The 20,563-nt window shown below is 34.7% G+C and overlaps 1 protein-coding gene and 1 pseudogene across 6 annotated transcripts in view; one reads left to right on the top strand and one right to left on the bottom strand.

Annotated features, from left to right (window-relative positions):
• LOC106072327 (SCY1-like protein 2) overlaps positions 1-12,894 on the bottom strand; it is a 28,629-nt gene extending 15,735 nt beyond the window's left edge. For 2 of the 6 annotated variants that reach the window (XM_056043465.1, XM_056043466.1), the window contains exons 1-7: positions 6,046-6,442; positions 5,390-5,623; positions 4,722-4,879; positions 3,685-3,826; positions 1,946-2,095; positions 1,197-1,412; positions 323-439 (exon numbers count right to left, since the gene is read on the bottom strand). In XM_056043465.1, the coding sequence (XP_055899440.1) occupies positions 323-439; positions 1,197-1,412; positions 1,946-2,095; positions 3,685-3,826; positions 4,722-4,879; positions 5,390-5,623; positions 6,046-6,099 (1,071 nt within the window). In that variant the 5' untranslated portion in view covers positions 6,100-6,442. Of the gene's footprint in view, positions 1-322; positions 440-1,196; positions 1,413-1,945; positions 2,096-3,684; positions 3,827-4,721; positions 4,880-5,389; positions 5,624-6,045; positions 6,443-12,109; positions 12,151-12,739 lie in introns of those variants that run through there. The other 4 variants (XM_056043468.1, XM_056043467.1, XM_056043470.1 and 1 more) reach the window with 4 other exon arrangements.
• On the top strand, positions 6,489-8,427 carry LOC129928628 (craniofacial development protein 2-like; annotated as a pseudogene).
• Positions 12,895-20,563: the final 7,669 nt, after the last annotated feature.

Genomic DNA, 20,563 nt, shown 5'->3' with positions numbered 1-20,563 from the left:
TAAGTATCCGTTCTTGCATCCTTCAAAAATAAAAGGACCAACTATGATGTATAGGCAGCAGAAAAAATATTTAGTTATGTTTGCAGAGATAAGCAAACAGCAAGCATCAACTTCATTGAGTGAGATGATAGTTCAGACATTTTTTAAAATAGGAAAATAGCTACTTAAAGGCTACTGTTGAGCTAAATATCCAGAGAACAATTATATAATATTTTTTTAAATAGTTGTTTATAAATTATTTCATATTACTGTAGGAATACACATTTCGCATCCAATAATTTTAAAGCTCAAATTACTGTCAGTTTTAAAAGAAAATTTTCACCTTCATCATTTGAGCAGCATCTGGCCGTATAGTTGGCTCTAAGTTAAGTAACAGTTTCACATGATCTGCCAGTTGGGATGGCATTTTGGACAACAAAGAGTTTCGCATGCTACCAAGCTGAAAATGAAAACAAGTAAGAACTGATTTATATAGAAAACTATTTACAGTTATTTCCATTTTGTTTTGAAGAAGAAAAAAAAAATGTATTAAGTTTAAGTAGCTGTTAACACCATTGCTGTGGCCTCAACAATTACAGGTTTGAACCCTGCGCCCCCTATTAAAACCACCTTATTATCTATTCAAATATTCAATTCTGAAGGAACAACTGAAACATGTAAAACAAACAAAGGTAGTGCTAAACAGGATTTTTACCAAACCTCAAGTTATGTAGATTGGGAAAAGATAGTGTTGGGATAAAAATATTATTCAAAGATGTAAGTACCAGATGAACCAATTAAACTCTATAAGTAAAGTAAACTAGCATAAGCATTTACAAGACAAAAATGCTGCAAACAATTCCTTTGTATTTTGATATAATTGCTTAAAATTATTTTTTTGATACTTTGAATACATTTTTTAAATACAAGCAAGCATTAGCAATGTTCCCAGAAAGTTAAAGCAGTCAATAAATTTTACTAGTTTTCCGAAGATTTATTCAATATTGGCCATTTCTGTATAAAAGTCAACCAACCGTAACACATTTTTGGTCAAGTTCTGACCTTAAAGGAGCTCATAGTGGTCATAATAAAAACTCTTAGCCCATGCTGTGTAACAGTCAATTAAAAATAACACTTAAAGAAGCCAGGACAGGTCATAATTAAAATCAACGTCACTGGGTTTTTTTTTAAACCACAACAACCTTTTTTGCAATTACCTCCTCAGCATTTTGACGGAAAGTTCTCAACTCTCCCTCGCATTCATAGAGTGGTCTCCCATTGTTGTGTAGTGCGTACATAAGAATTCCAAATGAGAACATGTCACTGGCAGGAGAGCAGGTGTGGTTTAATTCATACTCTGGAGCCATGTAGTCCAAGTTGGGTTGAGCATCTCTTGGCATGTCACTTCTCCATTCATGACATGTGAAGAATGCCTATGACAAAAATTGTTGTTTTAACTAAATCTTCTTAACCTAATGATCCAGTTGTAGTCACTTGGTTCACAAGAGCCTAATACTTGTATCAATGTCAAAAATCTTCTTAATGATGACTAGATGAGTAGAAGTGGTTGAAAAAAAGATTGAAAAAATCCAAACATACAAGAAACATACAGAGAGACTTAATATAAGTATTGTAAAAAAGAATCCACCAAGTGGATGGAGTCAAAATTATTACTTAATAATTGGCCATAGTACTTTTTAATTTAAAGAATTAATTAATAGCATGTCCAAAAATCTATAAATATTACTGTCTTGAGTAAAAATATCATAGCTCAATGCTAAAATATCAGTGCTATTATTTTTAAAATTCTTTTATTAAGTTATCTTAAAATAAACAAAACAATGCATAATGAAGAATTAAAAATATTTTAAATTTTAAATTATACACCTTAAAACAAAAATAAAAAGTCACAAATGAAAAGAGCTATCTAAGAGAAAATGATGCCTCTAAAATGTGGTAGCCTAACCTTCTGGTCCTGGGAATCCCCAGCCTGCTGGACAAACTCACAGCCAGCCAATTTCCAAGTTCCAAATTTAGCCAGCACTATAGAGGAAGGGCAAATGTTTCGATGTAACATTTTAGCATCATTGTGAAGAAATCCAAGCCCTTCAAGGATCTACCAAACAAAAAATATTGACACAGGATACAATAACACTCATATTAATTATAGTTATATGTGCAGAAGAATACTGTAAGAGTATTGATGACAGACATACAGATATGTTTAAACTTAGTGACCTGAAGGGACCAGACTGACTGGCTAGATTGTTGATAGCATGATTTGTTAATGTACGTTTTTTGGTCTTTGAATGAGTTATGTGTTAGAAACATGTAGAACTAGGATCTATATAAAGGCTTGTAGTTTACTAATAAAATTAGTTGCTTTTAGTTGTTTTTCTTCACTGAGTTGCTGTGTGGTGAGTGGGTGAAAGAAAACAACAGGAAAACATTACTATTACACACACATTTTTGGTTTATGATCCTTTTTGTTTGTATGCTTAACCTAAGGTAACACTGTAAGCTTGACTTCTATAAGTAAATTAAACTTTGTGTGGTACAAGTGTGTAGAATTAAATCATTACGTTAGTGCTAGTCTCAACTAAAAAAAATGATACTACAGAATCTCAGTCATAACAGGTACTTTTTTTTTGATGATCCATTGACCTATATTTACTCTCTCTCTCTCTCTCTCTGCAACCAATGCCAGATGCATAAGAATCCCAATCCAATTGAACAGGATTTAAACCTGGTACATTCTGTTTCAGATGCTAAATTAATAGTGACAACACCATATACCCATATACTATAAATCTGTTTTAATCTTGAAATTCAAAACCAACAGAAAGGAAAATCATTTAAGGCCTATTACCAACACAAAACAAATGTTTAGAAATAACTATTGCATAGAACATTTTACATTTCATCCCAATCTTTCAAAGACGCAACCTTCTTAATGTTTTCAAATGATTTGTTTCTTCACATTTTACTATTAGCTTGTGGTACTCAGAGACAAGAAAATAAAACAAAAACTAACACATAGCATATGTTGCCAAAAGATAGGTTTGAACCAAAGCTTTTGCTATTTGTGTATCTTTTTAATCTAGTAAGTAGTAGATGGTAAGTAAGTAAGTAGATCTAATTTAGCTCAACCATATAGATCTATTTAATTCTATTTCTAAGACACACTAGGTCCAGGAGGAGACAAAATGTAAATAAAAAACACAGACCTATATATATATATATATATATATATATATATAATTTAGCATTCAGTATTTTCATTTCGCATAATTAATAAATAATGAAAATAACAGCAATTTGTTTTTTTGGTTGGAATTCATACTTGGTGGAACAAAATATCGTGAATGAGGAACGATGTGGAACATGTGAGCTTTTTTTATGTTTTGCTGGACGGTTCCACATAATGCAGTATGCTAAGCATGTTTGTAATGGGGACTAATTCAGCTTATAACACCACATAAGTCAAGTTCAATTTCTTTCCCTTGTTTGATACCAAACAAAATCATTTATTAACTAATTGGTACATTTTTTTGGATTGATTCTTTTTTTGTCTAAAAAATAATTGTGCAAAATTTCAGTTTGATCCAAGATTGGATGTGGGAGAAATAGCAAGTACACATTTTTTACCAGACAGACAGACAGAGTGAGTTCATATAAGCTTTGTAAAAATCTGAAGCAACCAACCTGAAGCAACCCATGCTTTATCTCCACCTCATACAGCTGGAACTCAGAGAGGATTTTGGAGCCACCACTCAGGTTGTCACAAGAGCCTAAAACATTGGCCAGACTTGAAAACACTGGCTCTGTGGCAAATGCCAAAGCTTCTCTGAAATAGAAACATTTGTATTGAATATATTATCCATGAAATAAACGACTTCCAAACACAATAACTCAAACACATCTAAATAAATAGATGCCTCTATCCACTACAACTAGTCTTAGAATATATTTATTATTCAATAAGACTGTCTAGCTTCACTGTCTTTTTCTTGAAAAAGTTTACTTCCTGGTTCAACAACCTATTAACAGAACATTCTAAAACAATGGTCAGAGTAACTACTAGCTCAAAGCACTAAAAAGTAAAATTAATATATAATAAAGTATTTCAGTGATTTACTAACACTATTAAAATAACATAGCTGATATATTTAGAAAAAAACAAAACAAAAGAAGTTTCATTTTTTCTTGTCTTTTCTAGTAGTAAGTAAAGTAAAGTTCCCCTTTCAGACCTTGTGGTCTATAGGGCAGATGATGTAAAGGTCATCTGTTTCTGTGGCCTACGGTTAACAAGGGTGTCATGTGGCCAGCACAACGACCAACCGCCTTTACTTTTCCCTAACTAATGTCAGGTACCCATTAGAGCTGGGTGGACTCAGAGGCGCCCGAAGATCCCGAAATAAAAAATCCCAGTCTTCACCAGGATTCGAACCCCGGTCCCCGGTTCAGAAGCCAAGCGCTTTACCGCTCAGCCACCGCGCCTTCTTGTCTATTCTAGTAATAGCTTTCTAATTCAATACTGTGTCTGACCGTCCTTCTTACTTTCCTACTCAAGTATCCACATAGACTGATTGATTAGTGTTATAGTCATTATTAGTTATCTGGGGATGTCCATTTCTTTCAAGTTATTTTGTCATGCTTTAATGCATCACACACATACGTTTCAGCTATTTCAGAATAAGGTTATCAAATATAAAATTATGTAGAAAGACTTTGAGAACTACCTTGTTTCCTCTAAGGGATGTATGACAGAGAGAATTCTGGGATGCCTCAACTTTGTTAGCTGCTGCACACCCTTGCGTAAAGACTCTATAATTACTTCTTTATCTCTCTTGTGATATTTGTCTAGAACTTTTTTTTCAAAGTAGAAAACTGCTGCTTCCTGTTCGAAACAGATGGTTTTTAATTTATAGACAGAGTTAAGTGGGAAATAATTTGGCAATTGAAATAGCATCAAATATAAAAATAAATTAACAATAGTATAATTTGAAGCTAATGAAGATGGAAGTTATTTATTTGTATGGATTCATAAACAATTTACAACTAAATTAACAAGACATAAATAATAAATATCCATGGATCACTCAAATATATAAAAAATCTGATTCAACTTAAAAAAAAAAATCCCAAGATACAGCAATATATAGTTTTAATTTAGCTAGTGGATTCACAAGAATAGTCAAATTCTATGACTAAGTGAAACAAGATTTGGGTTCTTCAAATTAACATTTAGGCCTATTGTTTTTGACAGAGACTGCTGAGATAGATCAATTCCTTTTTTTGAACTGAGTTTACAAAGGATAAAAATGGGCTTTGAAATACAGGAGCATAACAGGCTAGTGTAAACAGATTTATCTATTATTAAAAGTTGCACTACCAGTAATGTATTTACCTCTTTGGTACTTTTTTTGACTGCAGAAAAAATTTTCCACAGCAATCCTGGACCTGTGCTGGCCACCTGCCCATGAATGTCAAAATCTCTAGCCAGTGGGTTGCCAGGAATTACGCTAGTCACTGCATTTTTAAGCCTGTTCAGCACATCCATCTTATTTAATCTATCAGTAATAAAGTCTTCTTTCTTTAGCTGGAGTTCAGCAAAATTTTTCTTTTGCTGCTTTCTTTCCTCCTGAAAAAGAGAGCTATCCATAAATAAATTGCTCAATAAATAGTTTCTTTATTAATAAAATTTTATACCATTGCAATAAATTGAATTAAAGTCAACAATTGACTAAAAAAAAATGATGTAGTAATGCAAAACATATTTTTGTTCAGGATTATTTTAGTTTTATTTTAATTTTTTTTATTTCTGTAAAATGTTGAAAAAAAGATTTCATAGTAATTATTAGTATAAAAAAAGTACATACACAATGCTGTAATTTAATTGTTTTTCAAATGCGAGTGATTAGAATTAAAATAGCAAGCAAATGGTCACTTCAAATAAAATTGTAGACAATTAAAATACTTAAAGCCATAGAAATAATCTGTTTGACAAAACAAATACTAAGATGACAGTTTGCAGCCAATATTGAATAATACAACATGACTCACCATCCATTGTGAAATTTTTGTTTTTTTCAAAGCATTATCTAAAAGGTTTTCCATTTCTTTTAAAGAAAATTAATGCAATTATCCTCAAGAGAATAAAGAATGAGAAACTTAATACTAATGTATATTCTCCACACAATATTTCAAATCATAATTCTCTATAAAAACAAATGACATTTTAACATCAAAATATCTGTCTATCCTACATCAATATAACATCAGGGAACACATATCGCCTCCCAATCCCCATTTCACTGCCTTTGTGTGTATTTAAGGAGCAAACACACATACAATTAGGATGAGACTCAAGCACAAAGAAGTAACAGCTGTGTCTAGGATGGGATTTAATATAGCCTGTGATTAATGTCTACTGAAACTTCAATTTTACACACTTGGTGGCTAAAGTATGGCTCATTTTGTGTGTATGTGTGGCTGAACACCACATGTCACACACACACACACACACACTGGGTAAGTGACAGAGCAACACGCACAGCTGATCAATGCGATTGTTGGATACACAGTGAAAAGAAAACAACTCCAAGCGTACTAAACTGTTCATTACAATAGACACTATCAATATTTATGTTACAGAAATGTATTTTCGTGACTGATTAAACTCCAATATTCCTAAAATGCAAAAATAGAGATTTGTTTCACTTGGGTAACATTTTTATTTTACTTTAACTAAACCACTAAATGTAAAATGGATTCAGAAAATCAGAACTTGTTATAGAAAATGGCATATTTACTATTGAAGAGTCTGGATTGTTTATATTTCCCACTGACTTATTGATTTAGTTTTAGTTCCTATAATTTATTTATTTTTTTTTCAACCTTTGCAAAATAATGTCTTTAAACACTTTGGATACAGAATGGTTTAATTGTTTTTTTGTTAATATGGTATTGATCATAATGACAGGTTAGGGGAAATCCAATTTTATTAATAAATAAATATAACATATATTATTGATGGTACAAAAACAATAAAATAGCACATTTTAAAATGTAATTAGAAAAAGTTTTGATAAAATCCTTTCAATGACGTAAAACGTAAAATAATGTAACATTATAAATAAACTGACCCTTTCTTCCAAAGAGTAACAATTTTGCGCATTCAGAGTATTAGCGGAACACTTTGCTTATTTTTTTAGAGAGATTAATCAACATGGTGGCCTACTATTTAATTATTCCAGTAGTTTGTGGATACCTATTCAGGCCTTGCAGAACACTAGGGTTCTGGGCAGATTGGGAAACACTGCTTAGTCCATCAAATAAAGAAAATCATAATTATGGACATATTATTTTAATCTACAAAGTCTGACAAATGAGTCTGAAAATAAATTTTAATAGAAGGATATTAGTTGTTGTTTTTTCTGTCTAGCTTAAAATTAAAAAAAAAATTTTTTACAATTTAAGTGAGAAAATGTATTTTTTTTTTAAATATGTGAGTAGAAAGGATGCAGAAGATACCATCAAAGATCAGTTCTATAATCAACTACAAACCACTCTTGATGAAACACCTACTCACGACCTAATTCTACTGATGGGAGATTTTAACGCCAAAATCAATCCCAACCGAACTGGCTTTGAATATGTGATAATGGCGAGCGTTTGATTTCTCTCTGCGCATCCAACAGCCTTTCAATTGGAAACACATATTTTAAGCACAAACAAATACACAAAAAAACATGGCGATCACCAAATGGAGAAACCTTCAACGAGATAGATTACATTTGCATCTCCAAACGATGGAGGTCATCTCTGTTAGACGTGCGGACCCGCAGAGGAGCTGATATCGGCTCAGACCACTACCTTGTCAGTGGCAAATGTAAGCTCCGATTGAAACGCCAACCAAAACGAGCCACACGACCCCCGCCCATTTAATGTAGAGAAGCTTAAAGACGGCAATACTGCAGCACAGTTCCAATTGAAACTAACGAACCGCTTTGAGGCTCTTGCAGATATATTGACCCTTGAAGAAGAGTGGGCCAACTTCAAATATACCACTATTGGGTGCGCAGAAGAAGTTATCGGAAGGAGGCGAGGTTCATACAAGGAACGGTGGATACAAGACAGAACATGGAAATTGATAGATGAGAGGAAAGAGGCCAAACGTAGACGAGATCAGAAAAATGAAACACAGGATCGCAGCCTAGCAGAAGAAGCCTATAGGGAAGCAGATCTGAAAGTAAAGAGAAGCTGTCGGCAAGATAAACGGGACTGGATTGAGCAGAAGGGACAAGAGGCACAAGCAGCTGCAAGCAGAAATGACACAAAAACCCTCCATCGTATTGTCCGAGATCTCACTGGAGCAAAGAGTGGACATGGGGCACCAATAAAAGACAAGCAAGGCAAAACTTTGTAAACGAAAGAAGAACAGGATGCAAGATGGGTAGAGCACTTTAAAAACTGGAGGGGCATTACTCTCCTCTCTGTCCCAGGCAAAGTTTTCAGCACTGTTTTGTTGAGACGGCTTCAACAGTCTGTAGATGAAAGGCTCAGAGAAGAACAAGCAGGTTTCCGAAGAGGCAGATCATGTACAGAGCAGATTTTCGTTTTACGAAATATCATAGAACAAAGTCTTGAGTACCAACAACGGCTAACGATCAGTTTCGTGGACTTCAAAAAAGCGTTTGATAGTGTCCACCGAGAATCACTATGGAAAATAGTTAGAGAATACGGTATACCAGAAAAATTCGTCCAGATCCTACGACACCTTTACAGTCAGTCTAGTTGCTGCATTAAAACAGAAGAGGGAACAACAGAGTTTTTTACAATCGAGACAGGTGTGAGACAGGGGTGCATCTTATCTCCCTTCCTTTTCCTCCTAGCCATCGACTACATAATGAGGAGAGCAATGAACCAGACTGCCTTTGGTATTCCATGGCATGAACAACTCCAATTGACGGACTTGGACTTTGCTGATGATGTTGCACTACTCGGGGCTACAAATAAATGCATTCAAGAAATGACGGAGAGCCTAGACAGAGAGGCACCCAAAATTGGCCTCCGCATAAACTTGGATAAGACTAAAATTATGCGAGTGGGATATAAGGCAAAGGGTGTCCCCGTCAGACTTGGCGAGTCAAAGCTTGAAGAGCTGGACAAGTTCACGTACCTTGGCAGCATCATAACAAATGATGGAGATGCTTACCATGATGTAGCGTGCCGAATAGGAAAGGCAGGGAGCATTTTCCAAAGGCTGCAGCCTATTTGGACTAGCCAAGCCATTGGACTCGAGACAAAAATACACCTTCTCAACACAATCGTCATTCCAACTGCTACATATGCATGTGAGACATGGAAGTCATCTGTCAAAATTGAGAAAAGACTAAATGTGGCTCAACAGAGATGGCTGAGACGGATTTTGGGAGTCAGTTACACAGACCGGATCTCAAACAAGGAAATCCTTTGCCGAACTGTGAGTCGAACACTTAGTGAGGTTGTGACTGAGCGTCGCATGAGGTTTGCGGGACATGTTCTACGTCAAAATGAATTACGCACACCAAGAGTTGCGATAACATGGAAGCCAAAACGAGGAAAGCGCAAACAGGGACGTCCTCGTATTACCTGGCGACACACCTTCATGGAGGACCTCAGAACAGTGGACACCAGATGGGAAGAGGCTTCAGACATTGCCAGTGACAGATCATTATGGAGACAGCTTGCCGCCCAATGCGCCGAACGGCGCGGGAGGACCTAAGTCTAAGTCTAAAGTAAGAGTAGAAAGTAAGCTCAAAATATCAAGGAAAGCCAATTTCAAACAACTAAGCACAGACATGAACGACACAAAGTATTAATTTAATACATGTTGGTTGTGATATTGTTCATAGTCATAGTCACAGATATGTGTGTGTGTGTGTGAGCAAAGTTAATCATTTTGTAAGGTGTTTCCACGGCTCACCGACAGACTTGACAGAGTACAGACAAAGGGTAGGAATAGTGTGACACTTAGATTTATACCTGGTAGGGCGACTCGATACCCGTAGGATGGGACAGACACGGACGATTTAGTAGCGTTAGTTTAGGCGTGGGTTAGGGTCTCAGCCTTTATAGAGTAGAGTTTTGGGGCAGTCGGGACACAGCGCCATGTAGTGTTAGCAGGGGCGTGTGTCGTGTGCTAGGCGTTTTCGGGTGAATGACACATACAGACATTGGGAGCAAGTCGCCGAGGTTGGCTCGCGATCTTGGCTCCAATAGGTGTGAGTTGTTTGCCAGGGACAACATGTAGGAACTAATTCTTAGGGACCAGGGTAAGAAGACATGTTTTTATTAGTTATATATCTAGCTTTAGATGTTAGTTGATTGTGAATAAATAGAATGGCGCTTTAGCGAGTTGTTAGCGATATCTTGATTATTTGTCTATTTAGAGTGACAGTCTTAGTGGCAGTCTGACAGTCTGGGTGGCAGTCTTGAGCATGTGGCAGTCTAGCGTAGACACAGAATAGATGTTAGCGACAGTGGCGTAGTCAGCAAGACAATGAACGACATGCAGTGATTGACATCAGATGACATGGACAGCGGTACTGAACTCTGATGCAGTCTGCGGCGCTGGGTCCAGTGCATGGAGGATGGAGTAGCCGTGGTGGTCTGATTGGCATGGGTGATTAATTGCTGTATTGTTGATTATGTCTTTATTGTTTATTATGTTAACAGATATCATAGTTTTATTAGTACATAGTATTGAAGCCACTTGTCTTATGTTATTAATTTTATGTTATTCATAATATATGTTTGTAGTTATCAATTCATTTCATCAATCTATCATTACATTTATTACATTATTTTAAAGTGGCCATCGATGCCTTTTTAGAATATTAAATATTAGTTTTAATTAGAGAGTTTGACTTTATTATGATTATTCATTATGTGGTCATTTATGTTGTGACATTGTTGTCATTAGTTTAATTTATATACATTCAAAGTAATTACACGCACCAAGAGCGAGAATCATAGTAGACAACTTGTCATCAAGAGCCACTGGTACATATATATATTAAAGTGAGGTAAAATGAAGTAGTAACGAGAGGGCTGATATGAGGGTCGTGACAGTCATAGTAGTTTGAAAGCTAAGACCACTAGCCAATTTTGCATTAAAAATGTTGGCCTTAATCAGGAAAGTATATTGGGGATTCTTTGTTGATGAACATTGTGATTTAATCCAAAGCAGTAATAGTTAATCACTAACCATAAGTAATTCTCAAAACATTCATGTTCTAAAATTAACAAGGTTTATTCACTATAAGGATGATATGCCCTCCTAGTCTATTACTTTCTATCTAATCTCTACCCATCATCAGTTTCTTTCATCAATACCACAATTCGGTTCAAGATTAATACCTAATACATTTATGTATTCTACTTGTACAATCCAGTTATACTATACTAGCAAGTCCATACAGTGTTTGACATCCACATACATATTTCTCCAACACCGTTCCTTTATTAAATGCAAGGATTGTTCTGTATTCGGGACAAAAAATCCAGAAGAATCACACTAGTGGAGACGTTTTGAAATGTTTTCTTCAAAAATTGTTGACCCATATTGTTATATACACCTCTCTCAAAAACAAAACAAAAATAGGTCTACATTTGACAAGATCTTATTATAAGATGAAACAATACCTCTTACTTTAGATATATATTTTAATTTTTATAATTAAAAAAAATAGTCATTTTACTAATATTCAAATATGGATAAATTACAATGAAAATTTTTTTATGAAATAGGACTTCCCCTACCCTTCCATTGTTGCTGGTTGGTTGTTGGCTTGTTGCTCCAAACAGCTAGTAAAATTTAAATAAACTTAAATATAAAGTAGTCTAGGTCTAAGAAAACAGCTAGTCTTGAGTCACTTGACCATTTTTAAGTGATTTGAATAATTTGATCACATTTTACTTAATTAAAATTTACTATAATTTAGAGAATCTACTATGAAAAGAACAGAGTTAAAAATAAATGTACTATGTTAAACTAGAACTAGATTCTAGATCTAGATAGAAGAACAAAAAAGAACTTTATGTAGATCTACTTGATATAGTGTACTACACAGACTATACTCACTCTATAGACTTTATAATCACCCAAAAATATTCTACATTCAACTTTGAAATAAAAGTGAAAATGTTTTTAAAATAACTTTTTAGATCTAATAATCTATTCTAATTATAGTCACTTATTTATGACTTACTTATAAAATAATATTTACTAGTCTAGACAGCTCAATAGATGAAGAGTATATAATAATATAATATAATTAATATTACTATACTATAATAGACTATATAACTATATAAATATATATTAGTCAATCAATTCATTCATGATTTATTATTATCTGAATTATCATGTCAATCATGATCATTATATGATAATTAATTAATGATATGTCGCATTGTCGGTATGGTATACCGATGTCTTCTTAAACTTATTTATGACTATTATCATTAATGACATTATCATAATGATGATGATCTAAGTGAATCCCGAAATAAAACCTATATAGATCTAAATCATGAATTAAAATTTAAATGAATATGAATAAAAATAATAAAATATCATTAATAAATTAAATAAATATTAAATATCATTAATATGATTAATCAATGATAGAAATTTGAATGATGATAAATTTATTCAGATAAAATAAGACATAAATTAAATCAATCAATCAATCATGTATTGAATTGTAACTATTTTGATTCGCACTGGAGTTCAGATTCTAGATCTACATTTCAAAATGTATTTCATGTAATTCACGATCTAGAATTCTAGATCTGATCGTCTAGCTAGATTCTAGATGTAGATCTCCATAGACTTAGTCATAGAAAACGGATATCAACGTTTACAGTTTCGTTTTTACAACAAACAAAAAAAGAAACAACAAAAGTCATATTTCACAAACCTATATAGAATCTAGATCTACATATTATACATTTATATAGTCTTTTTTGAAGTTTATATAGGTCTGTATTGCAGAGTATCCATAGGTTTCTCTGCGAGAAATAGATCTACCTCCAGCGCCGTCAGAACCTTTTCCATATGTCTTCATGGTCTTCAAGGAGGCTTTCGACAGAGTATGGCATGGAGCACTCTGTGCAACAATGGAATATACAATATAAATCAAAACATAATAAAAATTTACCCAAAACCTCTATAAGCAGGCCACTATAGTGCAGTGTAGGTTGGAGACAATAAGGCTGCCTACTCTCGTCAACTCTTTTCAATATCCTCCTTGAAAGGACAATGGAAGATGCTCTCGACGACTACGAGGATTATGTGGGCGTTGGAGGAAGAAAAATTACTAACTTGCGCTTTTCCAACGACATAAATATAGATGGTCTGGCAGGGACAGAAGAGGAATTAGCTGATTCGCATATTATAGACAAGACTTCCGCAGCATGTGGTATGCAAATTATTGCAAATCGATGCCGAAAAAAACACATCAATAGCCAACAGGGATTTAAAAGGGATTTCAGCTCTGGTGACGAAAAGATGACAAGTGTCAAAAACTTTAAATACCTTGGAGCCACTGTCTCATATTAAGGAGCCAAACTTGAACTACTGGCCAAAATTGCACAGTCTACAGCAGCACTTGCAAAACTCAAAAAAAAAAATCTGGACAGACAAATGCATAACCCTCGACACTTAAATCAGACTGATGCGCTCTCTGGTCACTGCCACATTCTTATAAATATAATGCATGCGAATCTTTGACGCTGACTGCAGATTTTGAGAAGATCTCGAGTATCCTAGCAATGGAACTAAGATGCTACAGAAAGATCCTAGGAATTGTCACAAAGACCGCATCACGAATGAAAAGATTAGAAACTATTGGACCCCATGATGACCTTTTAACCACTGTCAAAAAAAACACAAACTCTATGTGCACATCACAAGGTCCTGATGGCGCCCGCAAAGACCTAGCTTCCTGTAGGGAACAATATCAGGAAGAAGAAGATGGAGAGAGAGAAAGCGATGGGAAGACAGCATCTAAGAATGAACAGGCCTATCACTGAATTAAATTATATCCAATCAAAGGACAGAAATGGAGAAAGACGGTTGACAGCTGGGCCGGCCCTAACTATTTTCGGGTCTTATGCCAGTCTGGGTAGGGATAAGGATAATATGTGAAAATTAAGATTTTGTGTTATAAAAATAAATTTGTCTTTGCATTACCTTTTTATTAAATGAAATCTGACAATGCCTTTTTTATTGCGCCTAGGATTGGAGTTTTCCATATTGAATGACAATTTTGTATATTTTTCATCTGAGTTTTCAAAAGATTTTAAATAATTTCAGGAGATCTCCAGGACTTTTTCGATTTTGCCGCGAAACCATGTTTTACTTTATAATGGTTTAATTTAAGAATTTACACCTAGAATTAGCGAGGGGCCTATGAAAGTACGGGCCCACTGCGGCCGCATTAATTGCAGTGGCATAAGGCCGGCCCTGGTTGACTGATCTTGTGTAGCACCCCAACGGTCCAACACACTAAGAGATAGGTGAAGGTGAAAGTGAATATAGGTCTGTAATAAATATAATAATATATAATATTATAATAATATATAATATATATATATATATATATATATATATATATATATATATATATATATAATTCTCTTCTTCGCGCAAGAGTTTGGACGAGAAGAAGAAGTAAAGGAAAAATCACTATCTTATCTCTGCAAGTCGGACGAACTAGAGCTACGCCACGGATAATAAGTGAAATTTAAGAGTTTGTATTAGAAAATAAATTCGTCTTTGCATTTTATTCAATCTTTACTACGTACAGAACTACTTTACGAGCCATGCGTGTAGCGAAGTCATACAGTATATCATAAAAATTCTATTTCCTACATAGATCACGCTCAATAGCATGAATTACCAAATGTTTCAATCTATCTACGATAATTGTTAAACTAAAGTAATTCTTCATTAGTTTGAGGCGCGAGAAGCTTCTTTAACCAGATTCCAAATTTACGGGATAATGCCGTTTTTTTTTAATTGCGCGTAGGATTGGCATTTTCTATATTGAATGACACCCCAAAATGACAATTTTTGTCTATATATTTTAGGAGATTTTTACGAGTTTTCTAAAGATTGTAATAATTTCCGGATATTTCAAGGAATTTTTCGTATATTTCAGGAGATTTCCAGGAGCTCCTGGTAAATTGACAGGAGGCCGAGGGAAATATGTTAAACAATGGTTTAATTTAATAATTTATACACGGATCTTGTGTGGCTATGACTAACTGACTATGTGTGTTTTAATTCTTGTGTGCGTGTGTGGTTATTAATACCATTTCTCCCACTTAGTAGACCTTACTTTTCTTACCTATTAAATGTGCATATGTCTTCTAGAACGTAGAATTACAAGTTTTTATGTTGTTGTTTGTTTGTTGTTTTTATATATCGCGTGTACAGTAGTCTATTGAGGATCAAGCATCAAGACATAAGAACCTTTACAATGTTTCGTGTTGGATACTGTTTCAGCCCCCTTCGCATTAGCGTGGTGTCTCCGTTGAAACGTCTAGTAGTGAAACTAGATTTGCTAAGAACGGGAAACGAACAAGGCCTCGGCAGGTAACCCTGGGTGAGCTTTTTTTTTTTTATCTCGCTTGGGGTTGGGGATAGAACAAAAGCCAGCAACCCAGTCAAAAAAAAGTCCGCCACACAGTTCTACAAAGGGCGCCGTCATAATGAGTGCAATAGAAGTGGCGGTCACCGCATGGAACCTGGCGGTTACAGTAGCTTATAGGCTATAGGAATGTGATGTCAACTCCCCATGGATTAGCGCTGCCTCCGGCTGCTTATTGCGAGCAGACCCGTTCCGTGTACGCGGTACGGTCCCGGGCCCTTATTCGCTCCATGGCCGTTACTGCTGGGAGCCGTCAGACAGAACTAAGGGTGAAGAGCTCCCGGTACAAGCCTGTTCGTTGGATAAAAGCCTTTCCAACTATCAACGGGATAATGGCGCCTTCCGGGGCCGATTCCCTACTGGACTTTATCGAAGATAAAGTCGACGTTCTACATAAAAACGTAGGCCTTTAGGACACAATTATAAACAAAATCATAAATGTTTGTGTATGTTTTTTTTTCTTGTCTTTATGTGGATATGTTAATGTATGCAGTGGCTAGGACTTTCTAAGTGTTATATAATATAATATAGGCATATATATAATATTACACTGAATAGGGTATTATAAATTAGGTTAATTTAAAGGCTGAAAAAAAAAACACATAACATATCTAGATTCTAGATCTCATTTACCTATTGAAACTCGTAGATCTATTAGGCATACTTGTGCTACATGGTGTTAACATAGAGAGCCCCTGAATTAAAATATTGATTATAGCTCTAGATGTCTAGAACTGCGAGTGTAGACCTATAATACATGCCTATATGTGCGTGTCTCAATGTATATGGCATCCCCATTAAAACGTTCGTTAGGGGATGAGACGGATATGGGCCTCCAGTGCTTCCTTAGTACGTTTTATCGAACAAACAATTGCACCTGGAGAGGATGTAAGAAAGTCTCGCCAACTCATTCCATCCGCCACGCCATTCCTCAGAGAGGGTCATACGTGGTCCTCCTACGGATAGTGGCGTTACATAATAGGAACACGGAGAAACGCCTCGTGGACTTGACCTCCGGTCGCCTTTGCTTAGGACAAAGGACCCTGCATGGCGATGGGATAGGTGGATACGTATCCCAGAGGCGGACTGGCTATATGGATAAACGGGCAAATGCCCGGTGGGCCGGCACCAAATGGGCCGGTCTGGTCGCGACCAAAGAAATTTTTTTTTATTAAGCTCAATATGGATATGGAGTTCCTTTTTCTGCGATTTGTAGAGAAAAAGTAAGCATTCTTTTTGTTTATTTTTAATAACATTGATCTAAAAATACTACACTTAAGCTTACAAAAAAAAATAATTATGTTTTAAAAAACCAAATCTAGGTCTAAATAATTTCTATTTTTTCTTTTTGCTATCATAATTAATGGCATACTTATGTTAAAGGTGAAGTGTGAAATCTGGTTTTATATAGCGCTGTCAAATGCGATATTTAATGAAAGGAGATTTATATTTATATTTTAAATTATAATTGGTCACGGTATATTCATATACAATTCGCGTTTTTTAGAAAATGTACTAGGACGAAGCAAAAGATTTCCACATTAATGTAGGCTAAGTGTCTCTCTAACCGTTCTGCGTTCTCTAATCTTTTAAAGGAATGGGTTGCCTGAGTCAAACAGGGAATCCAACGACTTAACATTGTTTAAGTCACAGAACATCATGATGTATCCCATAATAACGTATGTGATTAAATCATCATCTATCTATATCTAATGTGGATTTCTATAAATTAAATAAGAACATAAAGCTAAAATGTTATTTAACCTTAGGCCAATAATAAAATATGCATACTCTGTTTGGGACCCCTCAAATCAAGAAAACATTAAGAAACTGGAACAGACATAAAATAGAGCAGTGCGATTTATAACTAACGAATATTCACATTTGACTCGAGTAACACCTTAGTAAAATCACTACATTTAGAAAGCCTTCAGGGGAGAAGACGCAAAAGCAAAGTAGCAATTATACATAGGCTAAAACAATGAACAATAATCTTCAAATACAAAAACAAAATCTAATAAAATACTCTGAAAGACACAAAGATAAAAGCACATTCCTCGTTCCATATGCTAGGACAAATTTGTAACCCACAAATGCTCCTTTTTCCTTAGTGCTATTAGAGCATGGAATGGGTTGCCTGAGCCAGCCAGGAAAACCATGCAGTGACTTGGCAGAATTTAAGTCACTGGTTAACTTGCATGATTAGATGCATGTCGCGTAGGACGTAATCATTTTCTTTTTTTTTTTAAGTAACGTCTGTATTATATAAGATAAGATCTACCACCAAAGCGATAGCCACCCTATTATAACCTGCGATAAATGCACCATGTGGTCTGGAGTGTCTCTCCGAAATAGGGCTCCACAATCTCGTTCTTAATCTGACACTCACTGAGGTCTAGAGTCTAGATTTATTCAAAGTAACTTATTAAACCTGCGGATCCTAGGCTCATAAAGGCTTAGCAAGGCCGATATGAAATACTCAGAAAAACACATCATCATTATCAAACTCCATTTGAGTGAGGGCTTGAGAGGCTAAAATCTTTTCTTGCAAATGCCCTGGACAGAAACCCTGCTGTCTTGCGTAGTCCATACAATTAAAGATAGGCACATTTCTTATTTCATACGCTAGGTGGCTAGAACAAATTGGTACAAGCAGGGCCGACGCTACCTATTGTGCAATGTGTGCATTGCACTCAGGCGGCCGAATGTTGGGGGCGGCCAAATCATTATTCCAAGGTTAACTTTTTAAAAAAATTTTAGTTTAATCAAAAAAGTTACTTAAATATTTTATATGAATTCTAATTGTTCCATCATCCTTTAAAAACTTTAAAACATTTTCACTTTTATTTGAAAAATGGCTGTGAATTAAGCAATTTAAATCTCTGTATATTGTAATAATAGTTTTATAATTCACAAGAGACGTTTGTTCAACTTATTTCAAGTGTATTTATTAACATTATAGAATATGTTATATATAGGCCTACATTGTATATATATATTAATCCATGTCTGAATATTATTAAAATTACATTATTATCAATGTTTTAAAAATTACAATATCTTAAGAGACGTCGTCTTTTAATTTAATGTCAAATGTAGACCTATTTTTTTTTGCGAGAGGCGTATGCAACAATATGGGTCAAAAGTTTTGAAGACAACATTTCAAAACGTCTGCTCCGCTAGTGTGATTCTTACGGATTTCTTGTTCTTCTTCCGACTACTGCACTTCACTCTGACGACTTTTGTGTGATACAAGGTCCTCGACAATGATGTACTTTACACGAAGATGATCTTAAAAAAGATCACGCCCAATACATTCTTCCGTGCGCAATATGTACCAAGAATGTCCCTTGCATAAACTATTGACCAGCGCTACCTCTTTATTATTAGACTTAATATGGCCCTCAACTTTTTTTTTACTATGATGAATAGTGCGTTCTGAAAGAAAACACATCAATATTGGCCATTTTGACCTTCTTACTACAAGATAAAAGGCCCAGGAGAAAGATATTCTGAAACTGAAAACGCCGGAATGCACCGTGACCCCGTCCCGAAATCAAACTCCTTGCCGACTTGAGCGGAAACCTGTCGCATCTTCAGTTCTGTCTCCAAAAAGAACTTTTTACAAAACTTTAACAATATAAAGCCAACACTATTTCCGAAAAAAAAAAGCAATGAACTCGTCTTGTGAAATTTCTTTAAGTAAATTTGGATTCCAAAATTAGTGTTAAATTATTAAAAATGAAAAATAAAACCTAAAATTTTGTTATTATTAAGAATAACTTTTTTTTTCGTTTTCATTACTTTCTTAAAACAAAAACTCATGGAACTGACTGCGTGGAGCCTACATCACTTCTAGAGATCCCCATGAGCTTCTAAGTTATAGGGCTCCAACGAAAATTTTGTCATGTGAGGGTCGCACCCGGAATTTTTTTTCTAAACACTGCCTTACTGTGTTTGATTTTAAATCATTGTGATAGTGACTTGTAGGCCTACTTAGGATAATTTATTTTGTATTAGTTCAATATAAATATTCAGCGCAGAGTTGCTTCATTCTGTGGTGGATTAATTTGTATAAGGCACTTAAATTCCAATTCCACGTATGTCAGATGATTGTGGAGACAAATTAATGCACATCTCTCCAAAATAAGATCGTGATAATCATTATGAAAGTTTGCGGAACTTTGAAAAAGTTTCTCCTTCAACGACTTTTATTCACTTTATTCCGAGACTAATATTATGTCGGTTATTTAAATAATAAATAAGTAAAGACGACATTACAGATACAAAAGAAGATTAGGATCATATTAAATCTGAGAAGACACTATTAAAATACAGATCATATAAAGAAAAGTTTAAAATTGCGCTTGAAAAGAAAACAACAAAATATGTAACACAGATAGTCTATGATGTACCACATTAAAGAAAGCATGTTTTTGAAAAGAAAAAAAATATTATCGACAACTTCTCACTTTCAGAGGATTCATGAATAATTTATTTAACACAAAAATAAAAAGTTTATTTTTATCAATCAATAAAGACAAATTCAAAATGTAAATTAAATAATAAAATCAAATCATAGATTCTACACCAGATGTCTCATACCGAACTAAACACTACTATTATTGCTGCTGTTTCTTATAGATCTACACCTCATGATGAAATACATGAACATTTGTTTGGGTTTCAGCCAATTACTAATACAACCGAAGAAGGACTTTGTGACTTTGTAATGGATTAAATGCAAAGTTAAAATTGAACTAAAACATCTGAGAGGTGCATGGGGGATACGACAACGGTGTGAATATAAACAAAACAACAACAAAAAAAAAAACTAATGGTCTTCAAAAATTGTTTTAAATCAAAGGGCGGTTTTG

The sequence above is a fragment of the Biomphalaria glabrata genome, chromosome 10 (assembly GCF_947242115.1).
Source record: "Biomphalaria glabrata chromosome 10, xgBioGlab47.1, whole genome shotgun sequence".
Classification (NCBI taxonomy): Eukaryota; Metazoa; Mollusca; class Gastropoda; family Planorbidae; genus Biomphalaria; species Biomphalaria glabrata.
The sequence above is the reverse complement of the archived record's forward strand: the minus strand, read 5'-3'. Positions and strand labels throughout refer to the sequence as shown.